This window comes from Apium graveolens, chromosome 10 (assembly GCF_009905375.1).
Source record: "Apium graveolens cultivar Ventura chromosome 10, ASM990537v1, whole genome shotgun sequence".
Lineage (NCBI taxonomy): Eukaryota > Viridiplantae > Streptophyta > Magnoliopsida > Apiales > Apiaceae > Apium > Apium graveolens.
The window spans coordinates 207,996,188-208,019,747 of record NC_133656.1 but is presented as its reverse complement, the minus strand read 5'-3'; the positions used below and the strand labels follow the sequence as shown (position 1 = coordinate 208,019,747).

The window sequence follows — 23,560 nt, the reverse complement described above, 5'->3', positions numbered from 1 at the left end:
TGGCCTGGAAGTTCCGCTAAGGCGGTCCATTCCTTAGGAGTTCAGTGTTCGGTTGACAAGTAAATCCGACAGGTTCTCCTCTACATGTAGAAAATGGTGGGGTTGCACTACTACGACTGATCATCGTAAGTGGTCTTCCTGGCACGGCAAACTCCCGTAATGAGTTCATCATCCAATTGGATATTTCTGCAACACTACCCAGAGCATTTCGATAGAAAGGCTACGGTTGGGCGATTGTTGAGTGTTGGCAGGGTCAAGTTTTCAAAATGATGTTTGCATCAAATGAAGTATCTCGTAACTTCATTTTATTTTGATGATATTTTAAAGATTTAATCTATTCAAATCTTGTCTTGTAGTCTCATCTATGTGATGAACTGTTGAAAGCTCATTATACTTTGAACGGTGGTAGTTCAAGTAGCTTTATAAATGATATAAGTATAGTGAAGTATTTGGTAACTTCATCCCTTGTTTTTACTTATATCTAGTAAGTAATTATCTTACTCATGATAAAAGATTCTAGTAAGTATCCATTTAGATACATATATTATTATTATCACTATATATTATCTTGCGAGCTGTAAGGCTCACTCTTGCTTTATTTCTTCATCACACAACAACAGTTAGGAAAGATGGCCAGACTCCAGCAGACCCAGCGCAAGCGCGTGGGAAGCGTCCCGCGTCTTCCCGATGATGTTGTGGCTGCTATAGCTGCAGAGGTAGATCTATTGGTAGATCAGGCATTCTATTTTTGAGAATCAAATTATGTATAATTATAACTTGTGGCAGATAATGGCAATTAACTGTAAATTTATCAAGTAATCATTTTGGGTTGTAATAACTTTTAAATTGTGGATTCAAAGACTTGTACTTATTTAAATTTCATCTCTGAGACTATAACGGGTTGTGGTGTGTGTTAGTGTGGGGTCACAGCATAAGGTTATTATTATTAATTAAGTGAAGTGATATTATGGAAAGAAGGACCGTGACGACCCGGATCCCTGACCCCGGATCTGGGGGTGTTACATCAGTAGTTAAAGTTGGTAAAGCTTTAAGGACTGTAAGTTGTAGTTATCTAGTCAAATTCTCATGCATTTGTACTTAATGTTTTTTACATCATCAAATATCTGTTAAACTTGTATATTATGCTAATTTACAAGTTGGGGGAGATTGTTAGATATATTTGATAATATCATGACTAATATGATTTATGTTTAGTTTTCAGATCTTACTTAAACAAGATAAATCAGTACTTAACTGAAATCAGTGCTTATACTGAAGTCAGAACTTAAGTCATCAGTACTTAAGGTTCAGGAGATATTTATCAGAAGATAATATCAGGACTTAAAGGAAACGTTCAGATAAGGAAGGTGGCTGATTGATTGAAGAAAAGATCAAGACAAACGTAAGAAGAGATATGCATGAAGAAGGAATTCTATGAAGAATAGAATACTTGGAAGAAAAGATATCTGATTGATATATTTTAGGAAGTAGAATTATATTTCATATCAATTAGCGATTATCTTGTAACTGTGTAGTATATAAACCTAGACATAGGGTTTACACTATAAGTGTTATCATTATCGAGAATATTATTTATTGTAACCCTAGCAGCTCTCGTGATATTTATTCATCACTGAGAGAGGACAGTTCCGTATTGTAACAGAGTTTATTGCTTTGAATAAAGTTTGTATTATGTTACTTGTGTTATTAGAATTCGATTTGATTGTGCTATACACTGTATTCACCCCCCCTCTACAGTGTGTGTGACCTAACAGAAGAATTGATTACCAAGCAAGAAATGCAGATGAGGATAATGAAAAGAAGAATGCAGATTCAATTCAATCTTCCAAGGCTGAAGAAAATCTTATGGACAACCAAAGTACCAAGACTCATGTCAAAGAAACCAAGATTGAAGTTGCAAGTAAGAAGAAGAAAAATAGAAGTGGAAGAATGGGGAAAAATAAAAGCAATAATCTGGACTATGTTGCAGATATTCCTAGCAAAAAGTGTGGAATATGTAGTTCTACAAATCATCTAACTCATCTTTGTAAAAAGGGTGTTAGTAATCCAACTGAAGGAACTTGCAAATACAATGAAGCAGATTTAGATGATCCCTATTCATTCTGTGATAAGTTTGATTGCATCTCTTGCAACTTGAAAGTGATGAAGAGTTGTCACAAACTGAGAGTAGACCTAAAAAAAATTGAGTCTACATCAGAAAGGGAAAATGCACAACAATCATTGAACTCTATTTTATCTAAAACAAATTACTCTACTTCTATTAAATCAGTTAACAAGAAGAAACTACCCGACACTGCTTGGGTTACTAAACACACCTGAATCTCATTGTGTGCAGGGCAAAGTGAAGAAAGTCATATGGATCATTGAAAGTGGATGTTCCAGACATATGACAGGTGATAAGGCCCTGATATCACAGTTCGAGGAGAAAGCTGGCACATTGGTGACCTTTGGAGACAACAACAAAGGATTCACAATGGGATATGGCAAGATTGTTTCTAAAAATGTTGTCATTGATGATGTAGCACTAGTAGTTGGTCTTGAGGTGAATCTTCTCAGTGTTAGCCAATTTGCAGACAAATGCTTTGAAATTTTATTCAACAAAGAAGAATGCACCTTTATCAGGAAGAAAACTGGTGAAATTGCTCTGAAAGGAGCAAGGAAAGGAAGCTTGTTTGTTGTAGACTTGGACTCAATAATTAAGGATGGTATTTGATGCTTGTACATCAAGGCATCAGAAGAACAAAGCAAGCTATGGCATAAGAAGCTCTCTCACTTAAATTTCAAGGCAATTAACAACTTAGTCAATAAGGAGTTAATGAGAGACATGCCCGAGCTGGAGTTTGCTTAAGTTGAAGTCTGTGAAGCTTGTCAGAAAGGAAAGATGAAAAGATCTAGTCACAAGTCAAAAACTGTAAATTCTATTAGTGCACCCTTGCAACTTATTCACATGGACTTATTTGGACCAGTAAATGTCTTATCAATTTCAAGGAACAGATTTGCACTTGTGATGGTGGATGATTTCTCAAGATACACTTGGGTAGAGTTCATGTACTCTAAAGATGAAACTCCACATATCATAATTGAGCACATAAAGAAGATAGAAAAGTGGGCTGAGGATTTCAATTGTGTGAAAAGACTGAGAAGTGATAATGGAACAGAATTCATAAATGCTACATTAAGTGAATTCTGCAAAGGTAAAGGCATTGTTCAAGAATTCTCAGCTGCCAGGACACCTCAACAAAATGGAGTAGTTGAAAGAAAGAACAGAACATTGGTTGAAGCTGCTAGAACAATGTTGCAAGATGCCAAGTTGCCAACAAGTTTCTGGGAAGAGGTTGTCAACACTGCATGTTATACTCAGAACAGATATCTCATTAACAAGGCACATGGCAAGTCACCCTACTCAATCATGTCAAATATAAAGTCTACTGTAAAGCATCTTCATGTGTTTGGAAGCAAGTGTTACATTTTGAAAGACAATTCTGAATATGTGGGAAAATTTGACTCAAAAGTCTTTGAAGCAATTTTTCTGGGATATTCACTGGAAAGAACAGCCTACAAAGTCTATGTGATTAATCAAAAGAAGATTATGGAAAGCACAGATGTGACCTTTGATGATGACAAGTGTTCAGGCTTGGAATGCCTTGATGATAAAGAAGCTAAAGCCCTTACATTTGAAAATCTCAACATTGATAGTGATTCTGATGGAGAAGATGAAGTCAATGCACAACAAATGATGAATGAAGAGTCTACTGAACAGGGAAATCATGATAATAGAATCTCATCTCAAACACATGAACTTGATAGCATAAACTCAGGGGGAGAAAGAGAAGAAGGATCTACCAGTCATACCAATAATGGAGAAAATAATGAAGACACAAGTCAACAAACTCACACTAGGAAGTGGGATAGAAGTCACAGCAGAGAAGCAATTATTGGTGATCCTACTGCTGGTGTGAGGACTAGAAGTGCAACTGCTAATGAGTGCCTATATGCATATTTTCTGTCTCAAGTAGAGCCTATGAAAATTGATGAAGCTTTGTTGGATCCTGACTGGATATCTGCCATGCAGGAAGAGCTGAATCAGTTTGAAAGAAGCAAAGTCTGGAAGTTAGTTCCTGCACCAAAGAACAAAAGCATTATTGGAATAAAATGGGTGTTCAGGAACAAAATGGATGAAAATGGTTGCAAAAGGCTACTCACAAGAAGAAGGGATTGATTATGATGAAACTTTTGCTCCTGTTGCAAGACTTGAAGCTATAAGAATTTTTCTAGCATTTGCTGCACATTCAAAGTTTAAAGTGTATCAAATGGATGTCAAAAGTGCCTTTTTGAATGGTGAGCTAGAAGAAGAAGTTTATGTGCAACAGCCTCCTGGCTTTGAGGATCCAAAATTTCTCAACTTTCGGTATAAGCTACTCAAGGCTCTATATGGACTAAAACAGGCACCTAGAGCTTGGTATGACACACTATCAGATTTCCTATTGAAGCATGGTTTTACTAGAGAAACCATAGATAAGACTCTCTTCTATAAGAAATATGGTGAAGATATGATCCTAGTTCAGATCTATGTAGATAATATCATCTTTGGTTCTACTAATGAAAAGATGTGCCAAAGATTCTCCAAGCTTATGCAAAGTGAATATGAAATGAGTATGATAGGGGAACTAAGTTACTTCCTTGGACTTCAAGTCAACCAAAGAAGTGATGGTATCTACATCAGCCAAACTAAATATGTCAAGGATCTTTTAAAAAGGTTTGGAATGGTTGATTGTTCACCTGCATCTACACCTATGTCCACTGCATCAAAGTTGGATGAAGATAAAAAGGGCAAGAGTGTAGATATCTCAAGCTACAGAGGGATGATTGGATCATTGCTTTACTTAACAGCAAGCAGACCAGACAACATATTTGCAACATGTTTATGTGCAAGATTTTAAGCCAATCCAAAAGAATCACATTTGATGGCTGTAAAGAGGATTTTCAGATATTTAAAGGGAACTCCAAACTTGGGATTATGGTATCCTAAGGGAACTGGCTTTGAAGCTGTTGGATACACATATGCAGATTTTGCTGGATGCAGGGTTGACAGAAAGAGTACCAGTGGAAGCTATCAATTTTTTGGACAAAGACTTGTATCCTGGTATGGCAAGAAATAACAATCTGTATCAACTTCTATTGCTAAAGCTGAATACATAGCTGCAGGGAGTTGTTGTGCTCAAGTGCTTTGGATTAGAAATTAACTTATGGATTATGGCCTAGTGTTACACAAAATTCCTATCATGTGTGACAATACTAGTGATATATCTATAGTAGCTAATCCAGTTAATCACTCTACGACAAAGCACATTGATATGAGGTACCATTTTATTAGGGAACATGCTACTAATAGTACCATTGAGCTCATTTTTGTACCAACAGAAAAATAACTAGCTGACATTTTTACTAAACCTTTGGATGAAGCAACTTTCACTAGACTCGTAAGTGAAATTAGAATGCTCAATTCTTCATCCTAAGGCAAGAACTCAGCTAGTGTTTTATAGCAGATTAATCTCCAGTAAATCAAAGTTAATTTGATTAAATTGGAAATTAACTGAAATATGAACTATAAATATTTCGGAAATCTCTGCATATTTATTTTTCAAATTCAATTAACTTGGAATTTTTCAAATTCTGAGTAAACTGCTTAGGTGTTAATTTACATTCTTAATATGTAAAATTTACTCAAATCAGAATTACAATAACCAAAAGTATCTAGAGAACTGAGTTCTCGATAAGTCTAAAGTGACTTCTCGACAAGTCATTTTAGGACTTCTCGAGTGAGTCTTCAATATGTCAAATTACTGACTTCTCGAGTGACTTCTCGATAGGTTCAAAATGACTTATCGATAAGTCCTTATAGAGTTCTCTAGTAGTATTCATTCACAGAGTTCTCTATAAGTACAAACTTTAACTTATCAATAACTCAGAACTGAGATAATTTAAATTGATAAATTATTTTGGTAAAATACTTATGGAAAATGCATTCTAATTTTATTTTGAATTTATTCAAGCAAAAGTTAGAATTAGTTCAGTCCATTTTTGGGGACCAACTGGGTATTTATTTGACATTTCGATAAGTCAAGTTTGAGTTCTCTATAAGAGTGATTTAAAATGACTTCTCAACATGTACTTCATTTCTTAAAATGACTTCTCGATAGACAACTCCAAATGTCTATTTTTGAGTTCTCGACAAGTCATCTACTTTCACTATAAATACCCAGACTTCTCGATTAATTTGAACTTGGATTTTTTTTTAATTCTAATAAAATTGAATATTTATTACTTCATATTCTCAGTATATGAAGTTAATGAATAACATATCAAAAGAAGCAAAAAGTATGAAAAACTGAACAAATTTAATTCATAAATTATGTTCAGAAAAATACTTTTGACATACTTTGTCTCTAATTTCTCTGACTTATTGACACATTTACATACTCATGTGATTTCTTGTTTATGTGAAAATAGGTTAGTCTAATGTTGGTATACTAGTACATTATTTGTGTTATTTTGAGTATGCTGATAATGGTTAAATTATTTGACTATATGCTGATAGGAGTAGTTACTTTTTTGTAGGGAGTACTTGTTTATTTGCATGGGGAACAATTATTTTAAATAGTGAACTAATATTCTTGAGTACTTGCATGGGGAATAGTAACTAGTCATTTCTAACTGTCAAATGTGCTTATGTGATTATTACTCTTCTTATCCGGGCAACTCAAGAGTCTATTGGTTTCTATTTTTACTCCCTCTATAAATTAAAACACTTCACTCTTTATCATTCATCACTCTCCTATTCTCAACAAACATCTGATTTCAAACTTACCTCCTGTTCATCTCTCTCTCTCTCACTCAAATGGATGCCCCGGTCTTTTACAGACTTATTCATGGAGCTTATCAGCCTATTCATCATTTTTATGAAGACCAAGTTTACTTTGATCCCTTCGGACTCCGTGTCCATCTCAGGGGGGTTGTTTGTAGCCCCTTTGACATTCCAAGAAAGATCTTTGATGAACTCTCATGGTATGATCAACTCATCATCCTTTTCTATGAGATGGAAGTCTCTCTCGAGCAGAAGAGACGTGCAAGAGTAGCTGAGCAGCAACACCTTGCTTCTTTGGAGTTGCAGGAGAGAATCATTTCTCTTGCACACTCCATGTCCAGAGCTTATCAGCGCAGGGCAAGGAGGTTGGAGGCAGAGAAGAAGAAGCCCAAACTAGAGTAGTTAGGATTAGGATTTACTTGTTGAATCTATATCTTAATGTACTATATTTCCATTATTAATGAAATTCCAAATTCTTCTCTAAGCATTCTCTTGTTTGTGTAATGATTCCTATGTGCTTATATCTGTATTGAATATTTTCTTCTCTGCAATAATGCTTGAAACTAAAATATCTTACAATGTATTTGTCTAATGAAACTCCAAAATGATACATTTGTTCAATGCATTACAGGTCCGACACAACAGGGAATTCAGATAATCTATCCACAGGCATTCAGTGCTAAAACTGCAGCTAAAACATTTCAAAACCAAACTACAGTTCACCCAAGCACAGCAACACAAACACAAACTCAAACACAATCCCACTCAGGTAACTCTCAAAAGGAACCTGTTTTATAAAAGGACAAAATCTCCATAATGTTCTTCAGTTATTTTGTTGTTTGAGAAAAAGGAACTGGTATCACAAACATGGAAACTTATCGGTTTTTCATGAAAATCACTAATGCACTTTCATGTGCAAAATAGTCTTAACCGACTGATAGGTTTGAGGGTAGTACTCCGGAGGGGGAGCTATCTAAATCCTCTCCAATTCAATTGGAGGTTCCTCAAGAAGGAACAACTCCCCTCATAACTCTAGAAAAAGCTGTCTTAGCAATAAGAGCTAGAAGTACAATTGCCTATGACAATGTCGTGAGAAAGGAAAGCATAGCACATTCAAGTGCCAGTATGTTGCAAGACATAAAGGGTTTGAGGCTGGTGCACATGGCAGTAACCCAGTCAAATCCCCTCCAATTCAATTGGAGGTTCCCACTATAAGTGGAGGATAACACACTGTCATAACCATAGAGCAATCTGTGAGTCAAACTGTGACCCTAGTCACAGTTGCTTATGTACTCACTCTTCTGGTGAAATGAGTATGATTAGACCTATATGGATTTCCCCTAATCATGTGATCACAGATTAACTCTTCTCAGCCACCTCTTATTTCTGTAGGACAAAAAACAATTGAGCCTTTCATGTGAGAATGTGAGAAAATATTGAGAGAATAACGAAAAATAAGAGAGGCGGGATCCTTCCTGGAAAAAGGAGAGGTAGATGAGTGTCTGAATTTAGCAATCCTTGTGAGGTTACTCTGACTCTTAAAAATCATGAGGTTAGTGCAGTGAGAAGTAGTGAGACTACTTATTCAAAAGAATAGAGAGCTTAGGAATTTCATATTCTATTCTACTTGATAAACTCATCACTACAGACTTCACTAAAGCTTGAAGCTACTGATAGTGTTCTAAATGAATATTGACAAAAGCTTGAACAATGTGCATCTAGCTGGATCTTTCTTCTTGAAGATAATATCAAAAAGGGGGAGAATATATCTAAATGCCAAAATAGATAATGGATGTTGCCAGATAATAATATTCTTTTCTTGATAGGGGGAGAAGGAAGAGTAAATCTAAATGCAACTCATAAAAGAAGATCAGATGGGAAGATTGTTTCCGTATTTAGATAAAGTTTTGACATCATCAATCAGAACTTGTGCATAATTTCATAATGAACAAGTTAGGGGAGATTGTAAATCTAATAGATGATGTCAAAAATTACTGGAGCTAACAATGTCATTAGCATCTATGATCTGAGTAGAAGATTAATGAATAGTTATTTTCAGTAATCAGTTAAGCTTGGGGCCAACCCTAAGTTAGTTGTATTGATATCTAGATTTGTATTTTGTACTTGTAACACTTAAAGTCTGTAAAAATGCAAGGAGCAGACTGAAGTCTTTTTCTTAAAACAGTATCAAGCCTAAGGATTCTATCTGGAAGAAGATCAAGAAGATTATGCCTCAGAAGAATTTTGAAGAAGCTTGGAGTTGAATAAATCTATTTTGGAGAAAAATGTTCTAAATCAAGATCTCTACAAGTCACAGATTTAATGTTATAGAGAAGTCATTCGAGAACTCCAGAATGACTTATCGAGAAGTCATTCAAACTTCAGAGAGTACCGACGGATAAGCAATATCTACTCGACGGATGAGCTATATATCTACTCGATGGATGAACAACATCTACTCAACGGATAAGCAATATCTACTCGACAGATGAGCTATATATCTACTCGATGGATGAACAACATCTACTCGACGGATGAGAAATATCTACTCGACAGATAAGCTATATATCTACTCGATGGATGAGCTATATATCTACTCAACGGATAAGAAATATCCACCGGGAGTAGAGAAGTTAGGAAAGCTACTCGAGAACTCAAAAAGATATCGACAAGTCATTCTTTCACTAGAGAACTCAGAATTATCGACAAGTCTATATCCATTCGAGAACTCAGAGATATCTACAAGTCAAGTGAAGTTATGAAAACTAGAGATCTCGATGAGTTGAAGACCTCTACAAGCCAAACTCATTATGGAGTACTAGAGATCTCAATAAGCCTTTGTACTTATCGAGATATCAAGTGTTCAAATGAATCAAACTGGAGATCTCGAAGTACAGTCTCAAAGTACAGAATTGCAGATCAGTTTAATATCCAAGATAAACAATCAACAAACAATCCAACCGCTGGATTGACAAGTCTACAAAAAGCAGCTTGAAGTGTGTGCAAGATCAATGGCAAAGATTAACTAACAGAGGAAGATTAAAGTAAACACGGGATATTAAAGATATGTTAAGCCAGAAATGGAAGATTTGCTTTTCTATAAATAAGAATGACAAGTGACAGTTTAGAAAAGTTAATAGCATGTTTATTATCCACTGTGTAAACCAACAGTTAACTGAGCTATAAAGTTAACACTGGTCCTCTAGTTAAAAGTAACAATTTAGATCAAAATTCTTGTAACACTCTCGAGAAGAAGCTGAGCTCTTTAACTTCGAAGAGCTTAGAAATTTTGTAGCAAAACATCTTAATTTTTAATACAAAAATTAAGTGAGTTTTGAAGATCTGTGTTCTTTATTTTGTGCAAGTTTAATTTTTGCATGAACACTTTTCTATACAAGATTTAATTTACTTTGTTCAACTATTATCTTTCAACAAAAGCCTAAAATCAGAAAAACGCATTCACCCCCCCCCCCTCTGTGTGTGATTCATTACCTAACATTAATGCCAAAATTGTAGATTCGAAAATACAATATATGTTCATAGTTTTGTACTAATCATTGATTTATCTAGAAAAATATCTTATTTTCATTATGAGATCGTGATTTGGATGGGCATATGTTTAGTAAAGATAATGATATTCTTTTGGAATCTTATCTATAATTTTTTACAATCTTCTTTTATATATACTTAAAAAAGAAATATGTTTTTTATCGTCCAATCCCCTTTTGATTTTTTACTCCCGTCTTGATAAATTTGAAATATGTTACAATATAACGCACATATAAATTATATGTTAGTTGTAATGGCCAAATATATGTATATATATACATATATATATATATATGAATCTACGTATTATATCGTATATATAATTTATATCTATAATATAGCCAAAAGGAGTCAATATGGTTTGATTATTATGGCTACAAAAATAATTTTAAAATTATTATTATTAGAATATAACCGTCCGATTGTTACCAAGATAACGTATATATATATAGCCTTTTTTCAAGAGAGAACTCTATTATATAGAGAACCGTAAAGAACCCTTGATTCTATTATAAAGTTTCATCAAATTTGTTGTTAATGTAAAATAATAATTATATTTAAATATAATAAAATGTTTAACAATTGAAATTTAAAAAAAAAAATTCTAAATTTGATTCTATTGTGAAATAAATTTGGATAAGTGTGAAGTTTACTGTGATTCTACTACAGAATCACTTTAAACTATTTCATTAAATTTCAATAATTTTTTAAATAAAAAAATTGTGCAACTTCGTTTTTTAATTTGGTAATTAAAATTTGTAAATATATATGATGAAAAATGAAATAAATTATGTATTTATATTTTTTTAAATAATGGTTCTCTACGGACCTCTATGTAAGCAAGTCCTCCATGAATTGATACCCTATATATATATATATATATATATATTGTTTGTGTAACAAGGATAATTCACTAGAATATAAATCATACAATAGTTTGTAATCGTTCTGTAACATGTGAATTTCCCATTCTAATACATGTTACAATACAAATTAAGGAGACAACATGTTACTTATAATGAACTGTTGTTGAAAACTTTGTAACATAGCGGTTTACTAAGTAATAAACGTAAAAATTGCCTACTGCCAACTTGGGAAGTTGGGAGCCTATGCATGCTTCATACCACACTTTGAGTGACCCTTACGAGGAGTATGTGATAATAGAAAGATAAATTTTTTTAGGTCTACACACTGAGGCTCTGTTTGGTATTCCCGCATGAAGCACATCGCACTAGATTATATTTCCGCAATCAAATTATACGGAAAAATCTTCAGGCTTGACATGTCCATGCCAATAAGCAACTTGTTGATTCCCTCACCAAACCATTGCATAAAAAAACTATTCTTACTTCGTAACTCCAAGATGGAAGCACAATATTGCGAGATTATATCACTATGATTATGTAAAACCAAGTCTTCAAGAGTCCATTATCCGGTTAGTTTGTGGTTCAATATATATTAACAAAACGTGATATCATATTATGGATATGTGTGTTTCTTTTATAAAATTTCATATTTTGTCAACAAAATACAAGTTACTAAAATCTTTCAACAGTGAGATACAGCAAGATTTGAGTTGTTGACCAAGTATTTGTGTGATAGAGCATGAAAAATAAGTTTTTAGAGTACATTCAAGAATACATATAAACTATCTAACTTAGTGATATATACAAGATAATATTCATAACTCATAGACTCACTTTCGCTCGAGTCGCGATCCAATGTAAATTCGATCTAAATACGTACACAAATGAATCAAACTGACCAAGCCGATCTACTAAAGCAGGCAATGATGTACGAGTAAATTATCCAACTGATTAAGTTTGTGGATTCATCTTTCAAAAGAGGTATGAGTTAAATCTATTTCATTATTTTAGTCTAACTCTTTATACAGATTTGTACATCTGTTGGTGCCTTTGTTTCTAGTGTGATTTAGATACCGATTAATAGTAAAATTGAAACTCAGTTTTGAATGTTCTCTATATGCTGGGGAGGTTAATGTATAACGGGAAATTTGGTTCTTTAAAGTTGGGGTTTTTTTGAATAAATTTTGGTCCCATCTATGTAATGGTCTGGAATTTGTTTGTAAAATTTTGTGTAGTTTCTATATAGAATAACTGAATTCTGGGTGGATAAATGTGTTTTAATTTGTAATAGGTGTAAGTGTTTTTCTTGGAATGGGTTAGGTTTAAGCCAAGAGTAGTACTTTCTTAAAGAATGTAATGTTAATTTTAGAGATTAGTTATTCTTATTTTGTAAAAGTGAAGCTTTCGGTCATGTTTGTTAATGTTTTTTGTTGGGCGAAAAGATGAATGATCAGTACCAAGAGGAGTGTTGTTTGTGTCGGCCATAATGTATGGTCTTGGTTTGTACCTTTAAGAGGTAATATGTTATCGTTGATGAAAGTTTGTGCCTTTAAGGGTTGTACCTTTTAAGAGGAAATATGTTATCATTGATGATAGGGTTGTGCCTTTAAGGGTCTGTTTTTAAGAAATCGTTGATGATAAGTTTGTGCCTTAAGGGTCCATACTTAATCATGGAGGATGAGGGAATGTGCCTCAAATATAGACTGATTCAATATAGAGAGAGTTGAGAAAAAACAAGATATATGAATATTATTAAGAAGTTTTAATTACTTCACAAACCAATATTATGGTCCAGAACATAAAGTTGATCGGGTATAACAAATCACAGTTCATAGCATATGTATTTTTATTTTAGTTCAGTCTAAAAATCCTATATTAGGGTTTTATTCTGGTGCAATTAGTAAATCAATCGGAAATAGTAGAAGAAGAAAGTAAAGTAAGTGGTGGTCTCACAAAATTATCGATCGTGATTTTAAATTGGATAGTGAGCATTGATCTAATGATTAATAATTTTTCACTCATTAATTGACTCTTTCCTTACACTTACTAATATTTTGTTTTCCTTAATGGACTCATCGGTATAAAAAAGTTTTGAATAATAAGTTTGTATTCTCAATGAAACCAAAAAAGGTAGACTAGAATAAATACCTTAAGAAAACATCACTTTAGTATTATAAATAAACATTGTTGAGTGTTAATATGAAAAATCCGTTGTATCAAGGTGCGATAAATAATAAGATTATCGGAAAAAACTATAATTTAGAATATTTTGAATGTCTAGAAGAGTGAATCAAGGAATTTTAATTGCCAAGAGAGCTGTTAGACAGTGGATATTAAAGAAGCACTAATCATGGAAAAATGGTTGAATAATTAATATATTCTAAAATTATGGAACCAGTGGTAAGGATATCTTTGTACAAATACAACTGAAATTTAAAGGATACGTTGAATTTGAATTACTAATAGAGGGGCTTACAATTATAAAAGATTCTACTAATAAACAATTGAATGAACACATAAGTGGCAGCACGCTATGCAGTGCCTTTTTCTCTGTTTGGGGGATATTTTGTGATTAAATGAATGTAAAATGATAAAAAGAGGGAGATAAGGATGTATCTCAAGAAGAGATAATGACTAAGTAAAAAAATTTGACTTTTGGTAAATATGAAAAAGGTAGTAAAGGATTTGAAAAAAGAAGTAAAGTGATATAATATCGAAATTGAGTCACATTAATAAGAGGTTGTTTCTATAAATAAGTTATTAATAATTTGAACCAACAACATGGGGAACCGTAGATTTTATTAATTTATTAAGGTTATAGATATTTGGTCGATATTATTAAGGTATAAAAAACATATATTGGAAATATTATTTTATTAGAAGATTAATTTTATTGTTCATAAAACGGATAGAAATTTTTATTGTCATAAGTTTAGTATCAGTAGTTTGTTAAATATATACGAAGAAAAATCGTTAACGAAAAGTGTCTAACCAAAGGAAACCCCTTTGGTGTTAGATTTTATCTTGTTTATTGGTGGTGTTTATGAACAGGTAAATGATTTATAGACACACAAGGATAATATCCACAAGCGGTGTATTGGACCTATTACCACACTACTCAAATAAGTCTCCTTTTATAGACACACAAGGATAAGATGCACAAGCGGTGTATTGGACCTATTACCACAAGATAAGTCTCCTTTTATTAGTTTTTTCGGGGTGTTATCTTCTCGGACTTTAAGGTTTTATTGTCTAAATTTCCGGGGCATCTCAATTAGATGATAAGCTTTATAGAACGAACGGAACCCTTCCGTTTGCGGTATTGTATTTCGGTACAATTTATCTTGCGAGAAGCATTTCTCTAACAAAAAAAAATACAAGTTACTCTTATTTTCTTAAACATTTAGTATTCTTCAAAATATGTACACGCTCTTTATTAAAATTAAGATCAAATTATCTTGGTGTTCATGAAAATAAATAAAAATTAAATTAAATATGTATAAAATGGTATTTTGGTCTCTATATTAACAAACGATCTGCAACTCATAAAAAAAAGTATGCATTTATCAATTCTCAAAAAATTTCCGATTAAAAAACAAAGTAAATAAGTATTATTATATACACTTCATTTATACAAAACAACAAAGATATAAACATCAAACAGAAAAATTTCTGACTAAAGAATAAAGTAAATAAGTATTATTTTACACACTTCATTTATATAAAACAACAAAGATATAAACATTAGTTTTGGTCTCAAACGATACAAGTGGAATACCCATAGTCCTTGGGCAATGCTAATTCATTATGCTATCAGAAAAATAGTTGAAAATAAAGACAGAGAGTGAAAAACATGAAGTGGACTCTTGTAGATCACATATATCGATCAATCCACATTTCAAATTTGCATATTCAGTATAAATAAATGAATCCAACTCTAATATTGTAATCCCATTTTCCTTGCATGCACAGCTTCATCCATTAATCTTTTTAGCCTGAAATCAAAATCAAATCCAATTAGAAACAGTAGATTATCAAATTTACGATGTGCAAACATATTTCTTAGCTGAAAAATTATGTGCAAGTGTTAACAATGAATTGAATTCTTACATTTGCTCTTGCTTTGCGTGCAGTCATCAGCAAGCCTTTAGATTTGCTGTGAGACTTGGCACGACCTTTATTTGGAGGAGGAAGAGTGTATGTGTGAGTTTCTGGTCCTCGATAATCTATCTCGTATATCCCTGTATCCATTCCTTCTGGATCCACTTTCTCTGCAACCAAAAATTATAACATTCAATGGTTAAAACCATCTATTTTGATCGTATCCTAATTCACATACTGTTATGCGTGTTATGTGTACTGACCTTTTGCTAAACAGGGGATTACAAACAGCACGAGAAAGATGCAGAGAAGAACGGTATTGCTGCTGCTGCTGCTACCTCTGTTGAGCGCCATGAGTTTTTAACAGGTAACTGCAAGTTTAGTTCCGTTACTAGGCTCAGATCATGAAGAGAGGACTTGGGGATACTTGAAAGAAGCATGGCATGGCTGGATTTTATATTTATACGCGTAGTATCATAACAAAGCCAGCATTTTGACAGTTAAAACTGTCTCTATTGGTACAGCTCTAAGTTGTAAATTGGACTATCGTACACCGTCTATAAGTTAACTAAACTCAAATTCTATACATGCAAATGCAATATGTCCAACTTAGGAATAAATACTTAGCAAAGTTAAATGTATATGTTTGCAAGTAAAGCTTCTTTACAGGTGCATTCCATGTTTATCCTTTCTATATAACGGGAATTAGTATTCATGAATAAATCCTTATTTCAATTTTTTTTAGTAATATGCATAAAAATTTAACCTCCCTGGTTCCACCAAGATTCATAACTCTCTCTATTTAAACATGACAAAATAAGATACTGGGTTCGTGAACTATGAGTTGGTCCGGTGAGTATTTGTCGATCTTTTAATCCCAAAAGATGAGAGCCATTGCCATTCTAGGTGAGGTACAATTAATAGCGTCTTGCAAGGAACTTTCATGGTCTGTGCTGTTGGAATTAATTTCTTATGGTTGAGAATTAATTTATTTCGAATTCAATTGAAGATAGAATAAGACACGACTCATTAACTTGCCAAAGTTTCAAATATAGATGCCCATATCTGTTACAATTAAAAGAAATCAAGATGAATATCATTTTTCAAAAAAAATAGAGTAATAGTTCAACATGATGAGAAAATGAACCAGATTAAAGATACCAGAGCAAGTTAGAAGAAAAAAGATCGAAAAAATGACTGAGAGCACATATTGTATTGAGGACCTAAGAAATTAGTAAGTAGTATGTCTAGTTATCCTGTATTAACTCTTACTTAAACTTGTTTAAGATAATATGGAGTAAAAGAAGTTGAGAACCTATACACATTTCATTTTGTTCTCGAATAGTTTCATTCTTTTCACTATCCTTTGTACCTAAATTATTCATTCCTACTACAGAGAGCATGAATCTTTGGTATACATACACATATATAGAGTATGTATGATTGCATATAACCCTCAAAAACCCTACAAGATCTACAATCTCGTGAAATCTTCATAAATTTATTAAGTCTTGAATTCGCATTGTATGCCTAGAGTATAAAATGCACATGAATACAGGTATAAAATCTTCAATTATGTGGGTTATATTGCTAAATAAACTTGGGTGTACCTTCAGGCTTTCAATTGTCTCTGTTGTAACCTGTGGAAACCACATGGACGAGCTTATTGTAGATGAAAGCTGGGTCCTATAAAACAGCTCATAGCTATTAATGGTTTGATTTATTGGCACTACATGGTCTTTTATCGTCTAATTACAGCCCTGGTCCCCAGTACTAATCCTAATCCATCTTTAGTATCAAAATATGAAAATTATAATACAAATACTCGTGCATGAAGAGTGTGTACTGTGTAGCAGTACTGGAGCAGAATGAATGAAATTGTATAGTTGAAACGATAAAACCATATGTTAAATACCGGTGTTAATGTATTAGAATTAAGCAATATACTCCTACATTAGCGCTAGCCAAGAACAGGCAAATTGCTAACATGAGTGGTAAACTTTTCCTATGATTCAATTCAAATCTGCATCCTCGTTAACCTTACCACTTGTCAGTAAGAAACATAGTTGCAGACTTGAGTACCATTCATTTAGTGCAGCAGCTAAATGTAATTTTCATAGTTCATTGCCCTTTGATGCCAACCACTGAGTTCTTTTCAGGTCCCATGATTTTTAGAGCCAGATTAGTTTATTGTTCTCCTCCTGATTTTTTTCGGGCTTCGATTTCACCATCTGAAAATAAAGTTATGACAGATAAATGACAATAGTAACGTGAACAGAGGCTACGGAAAATTTAAATGCAGGGGTTATTCCATGAACATATTTCTGTCAAAAATTTGCAAATTACTCTTTTAACTGATTTCAAGTTGATTACTTAGGAAAGTAAGGTTATTAAGATGTCTCGCAAGAAAGACAATAAGGCCCTGTACGACTTAAAAATAGTGTTTCAAAGAGAAATAGCTAGACAGGACATTTGTTAAAAAATACTATAAACCGACCTGAAGCAGACACTAGAGAGACTTCAGTGAGGCATCTAATGCAGTCCTTTAATGTCTGGAGTTCAACTTCTTTGTCATTGAGTTTGTACTGGGAATGATGTAGCTTGGACTCCAGCTCGGTAATTTGGCTTTCCTGCTGTTCAAGGACCACATGGCTTAATTTCTGACCCAGTTCAGATGGAAGCACTCCATAATCTTGATAAGTTTCCAAATCTGGGTTGTCTAGTGAGTCAAACTCTTCAGCTGAAGCTTCGGTCGGATCACCATATAAAGGTTCCAGGTCAAACTGAAATATGATATACGCACACATACAGATCTTCAAAGTCTAAGAAATCTTTTTCATCTATCAGCAGAAATTTCTTAAGTAGGAAAAGGAATTAATGTAAAGCATATATTGGAGGAAAAATAGCTTATAATAAATGGTCTTTCTGTGATTAAGGAACTGATTCTGGATAGCTCATAAATTTTGCTAAGTAACACATTGGTTTAGTTAATCAAATAATATTCAGCATGTTTAAGAGCCGCAAAACTGGCAAAGTGTTTTATCAGAGTTTGTTCATTATGTACTTATGTTATAAATAGAAGAAGTTAATTTGTACGATTACTAGCTTTTAGAGTTCAATTCACCATGTATAAGCTATTTTCACATATTTATAAGCAAATGGTCCAAGGATAATATGACCTCATCATCTAATTAAAGCTATAAAGTCTGGCTTGTAGCGACTTTGTGGAATCATGTCTTGCATATTATTGTTTTAGCCAAGCTTATTATGGTGGCTACCACAGACCATATGGAGTTTTTGGAGGTGGGGAGTAGCATGGAAATGTGGCTCCCAAGTAGCTATACGCATGCTGCTAGGCGCCACCATGGACACCCACAACCGCATGACACTTAAGAACACAACATCCCTATCCATTTAGATCCCAACTGGTAGTTGTTATTTTGTCTACAGAGTATCATACAAAACGAGTAGTTTTGGGGAAAATTAATAATTTAATAACTTCATGACTGATTGTGTTTTTAGTTGTATTACAGATCAAATATTGCTAACCAGTACTATTACTTACAAGAAGACATATTGATACATAAATATTTAATTAACATAGTCACGTGTAAACACCGCGGGCGTCTCGTAGATGTATCATTATGACTGTCCTCTAGTGTCTCAACTCCCCTAGCAGGATCCATTGATGGTTGGAATTATGAATATATTGACTGCTGTTAAAAGCAATACTGCCTAATCCAGCACCAAACTTGATTATGGGTAAAAAATTGATTAGCATTTTTAGCAGTATCAGAAAATTAACTCATTTGAATCAACCATGACAGAATTGAGTGTTGAGGTCATTTTGACTAAGCTGTAACTAGAACTGAACTCTTTGAAGGTCTAAAAAGTAAAAACTAATCAAGATTAGAGTTTGATGCTCCTCGGAGAAAACCATGAAGAGAGCTTTAGGTCTCTGCAGTTCAAGGATATTCATTTGTCTTAACCAAGCAAAGAGCTATGCTATTTGCCTAATTCAGAAAATAATCCATAGGCAAGTCCATATCAAGAATATGGTGTGCATGTAAATAACAATTATTGCAGCAAACACGCTTGTATAGTAAAATGCTTAGCAACGATCTTTCATAGTGAAATTATACCTCGAAAAAATCTGACCCTCTGGCAGGGCCAGAAGCTTCTGCAGTGCACCAAGGCAGCTTCTGAAGTTCAGATTGAAGCTCTGCTTCCAGCTGATCCATCAAAACTCCTGATTGAAGATCTTCGGTAAGACAACTACTTCCACATTCACCTTCATTACTTCGAAAAGAGCTATCAGGTCTGCTATCAAATATGTTTCCACTACTAGTTTTGTCGAGTATTAATTTGGAACAGTTGTTTCTTCTTCTCTTTGTGTTTGCATTCCCATCAGCTCTCAAACATGAAATATCAAGACCACGGGATGATTTTCTTCTAGCAACCACAGTTTTCAATTCCTCGACAACTTTTGTAGTCTCGTCAATCGCAGTGTTCAGCCTACTGATCTCAGATTTTGCTGACATCATGCATATTAATCCCGCACCAAATCCCAAAGCAAATGATGTGTCAACTGCTGTCAAAACATGAGTTCTAAATGTCAATTGACTTCGCTCATAATGTAAAGTGACACATTAAGTGCTAGTTACAGGACAACACAAAGCCATTACTAGTATGAACATTGGAAAAACAAGATCAAACAAAACCACTCTCCGTGCACAAGCATGTATTTCGTAAATCTTCCTACTGGCCTGAGAATATTTTAGCAAATGATTCAATCTAACTTCCGTAGAGAAATACACAGCCTCTTTAAAATGAAACTACAATACATGATACATTGATGCCTTTCTAAACTGTCATTAGCATATTTTCGCAAATTAGTTCATCGAACTTACACAGAGATAAACAGCCCATTAAATGAAACGACAATAAATTGATGCATCTATTCCTAATTAAGTAAAATACAAGCATAATTACCATTCATAAACTATATACTCCCTTGTCAATTTCCAACCAACAGTATATAATATAAAAGGAATTTCACAATACAAGTATATTTACCATATCGTTCTATGTTTCATTCGAGTAAATTGCAGAGCAGTGGCTGAAAATTATCTAATGTATCACTAAATTGGTTAAGACTTTCCGCCAATTTAATTTTTAACTTATTAATTTATTTAGTTACGAATTTGAAACTCAGGACACCAAAGTGCTACATTAAGTAACGTTCAGGCACGAATAATTAAACAAACCTTGAGGGGGACAGTTTTCACTAGCATAATTACAACTCGATCTCTTCTTCTTATTTTTCTTGATCTTGCAAACAACAAACCCCAATTTCTTTCTTGATTTTTTCGACTCAGAAGCGCTAGAAAACCTGAAAACGGATGAGTCCTGGCATTGTTTGGAAGAAATTTCGATAAATTGGTCAAAAATGTGATCAGAGGGTTTGGAGGAAGAATCAAAATGAGATTTCGAAGAATTGGAATCACAAAAACGCTTAATAAAAAGGCCAGATCCTGCTACTGCTGCTGCTAGTAAGAGTTGCCACATTGTGAGTGATTCACTTGTTCAGCTAGCTAGGTCATCCAAATGCACTTCAATTTGTTTTCTACTTAGTGGAGGGAAATTCCCCCTCTTCAAATTTCAATTATTTTCATCAATTTAATAGGAAAAATTTGCGCTTTCTTTCACTTTTTTGTCCTTTTTATTTATAAATTATAATGAGAAAAATGTTACTCCTATGAGCTTACCTAAGGACATGGTCTATTTTAATGGCATAGTTATAATTTTTAAATAAGTTTTGTGGTTACAATAATACCACTCTTTGTACTCACAGATAGTTAGGCATCTTAGTATCTTAGTGTCGTATATTTTTGTATCGTGTATTTTTATATTTCGTGTACTTGAAGGTCAAATAAAAAATCGATATATTTAGGATTCGTGTACATTCATGATCGAGTACTTTTGTCTCGTGTCGTATTTTTCGTGTAAAATTGAATATTAATATTAATTGAAATAAATAAGTAAAAATATAAGTTTTTAGGTAAAAAAAATTATGAAATATATTAAATATATATTTAGATTACATTTTTATACATATTATAAAATTATGTAACTTTTAAAAATAAATATGCATATATCTATTAAAAATATACATATATTCATTATAAATAGGGAAATAATCAGGAGCCAACGTAGGTTGGGGGGACAGCCAGCCAACTCACAGCAATGAAACATTGCGGGGGAAAGCAATGTTTCAATGCGGGTCTTGGCTTCCGCAATGAAACATTGCGGGATGTCGCCATGCACAGGAAACATTGCGCATTCCGCAATGTTTCATTGTTGGGCCACAATGTTTCATTTTTGGTTAGTCTCCCAGTTTTTAATGTTCAAACTGCCCTCTCTTTAGCTTGTTCTAATATTTAACTTATTTATATAAGTATAAAAATAATATTAATGTTCAACAGTAATTAATTTTTTAAAATATGTTAACATTAAATATAAGTAGTAGTAATATATTAAAATATTATCAATTTTAATAATAAATTTATCAATTTAAATTTTTCTATACTTTTTCTTTAAATTATCGTATGAATAATTTTAGTTTAAAAAATAATATTATTAATTTTATACTTTTTAGTGAATTGAGTTATTTTAGTTTAAAAAATTTATCAACAGTCAAATTTATTTTTTGTGCAAAACTTATTTTTGTGCCAATATTAATAAGAATTTTGAAATTCACAAAATTAAATTTGGCACAAAAAAAATTTTGTTCAAAACATTTCATTTGACTGTTGAAATTGCCGCAATGAAACATTGCGGCAGTTGAATTGAATGGTCAATAGAGCAAAAGCTTGACCGACACACCGCAATGTTTCATTGCGGTAGTTTGGACACGCCGCAATGCTTCATTGTGGCAATTTCAACAGTCAAATGAAATTTTTTCAGCAAAATTTTTTTAATCCATTTTACAAGTAGTTGTAGGGAATTAACGATAATTCACGGGAAATTAACCTAAACAAGTCCTTATTTTCATTTTTAATCCATTTTACAAGAAGTTGTAGGGAATTAACGATAATTCACGGAAAAATAACCTAAATAGTTGTAGGAAAACTGGTAAAGACTACAATTGGAAACAAGTGAAGAATACCATACCGCATCACCCATCATCTGCTGAGGGTACCAGTCACGGGGCTGTATGATATCGCCCTCGGGGGTACACAACGAGCAAATTGTTCCTTACTCATCTTTGAATCCGGCGAACAAAGTCCGGCTAACAGTCGAATCGCCTCAATTCTAAACCAAACTTCATGATTTTGATATCAAAATGATGTTCAGAAGGAGTACAATCTATTTACATGATCCTAATCAACCACAACAATCTGTATAACTCAAGAAATCGAAAATAAAAAATCAAAAATCCGAGAACTCAGGTTCATCGATTTAGCATACCAAAAATTACGAAAAATACATAAATAACATCCTCAGATCATCTTAATGCTTATTCTTAATGCTTATTCTAATAATTAAATCATTCAACAATCCACAAAAATCAAACCCCCAATTATATCCCTAATGGTTAAAAACAAACATATTTCAGAAAATTACCTCAAGAATGTATGAGCGAGAGAGAGAAAGAGAACAAAGCTGTTTGATTAAGAAAAATATCAGGAGCTGTTTGATTTCGCTGAAATCGCTTTTGATCGCCGGTGTTTTTTGTTTGTTTCTAGGTTGGGGCGGGTATAATGGTAGTTTCCGCGTGTGTCTGTGTTCAAAAGACGACTATCACAATGTTTCATTGCGTTACCGCAATGATTCATTGCGGTAGTAGGTTTATGTTTAAACCTACTATCCTATTAATTTCTATATTTTTTTATATGACTTATTCAATTTTATACATTTAAAAATTTACTAAAAATACTAAAATTTTATAATATAAAAGTTAATTATAATCATTGCTTTATTCCATTACACTCACTTTATACATTAAATATTGACTAGTCCTACCACTTTATCCACTTTTTTATTCTTTTCATACTAAATTACACTTTTTTCAGACGGAGGGAGTAATATTAAAATATGTGAAGTTTTTTCTGAATTCTGAAAATTTCATAATATTTTGTTTGGATTTTGCATAATC

General features: G+C 33.1%; 2 protein-coding genes across 4 annotated transcripts; both read right to left on the bottom strand.

The window, feature by feature from the left end:
- Positions 1 to 14,978: 14,978 nt before the first annotated feature.
- LOC141692550 (uncharacterized) lies at positions 14,979 to 15,847 on the bottom strand. Its single transcript, XM_074497422.1, has 3 exons — positions 15,666 to 15,847; positions 15,412 to 15,572; positions 14,979 to 15,296 (listed from the first exon to the last, which is right to left on the bottom strand). The coding sequence occupies exons 1-3, from the start codon at positions 15,754 to 15,756 to the stop codon at positions 15,276 to 15,278; spliced, it is 273 nt and encodes a 90-aa protein (XP_074353523.1). The 5' UTR covers positions 15,757 to 15,847; the 3' UTR covers positions 14,979 to 15,275.
- Positions 15,848 to 17,042: 1,195 nt separating this feature from the next.
- Positions 17,043 to 21,078, bottom strand: LOC141692758 (uncharacterized). Of its 3 annotated transcripts, XR_012562898.1 has the most exons (5): positions 20,670 to 21,078; positions 19,545 to 19,993; positions 17,900 to 18,185; positions 17,447 to 17,633; positions 17,043 to 17,088 (listed from the first exon to the last, which is right to left on the bottom strand). XR_012562898.1 is itself a non-coding variant. In XM_074497691.1 (4 exons), the coding sequence occupies exons 1-4, from the start codon at positions 20,968 to 20,970 to the stop codon at positions 17,590 to 17,592; spliced, it is 1,080 nt and encodes a 359-aa protein (XP_074353792.1). In that variant the 5' UTR covers positions 20,971 to 21,078; the 3' UTR covers positions 17,140 to 17,589. The 3 variants fall into 3 exon arrangements, 2 of the variants coding, with proteins under 2 accessions (XP_074353792.1, XP_074353794.1); XM_074497691.1 differs by lacking the exon at positions 17,043 to 17,088 and having other exon boundaries at positions 17,140 to 17,633; XM_074497693.1 differs by lacking the exon at positions 17,043 to 17,088 and having other exon boundaries at positions 17,140 to 17,633; positions 19,545 to 19,990; positions 20,670 to 21,077.
- Between the last annotated feature and the right edge of the window lie 2,482 nt (positions 21,079 to 23,560).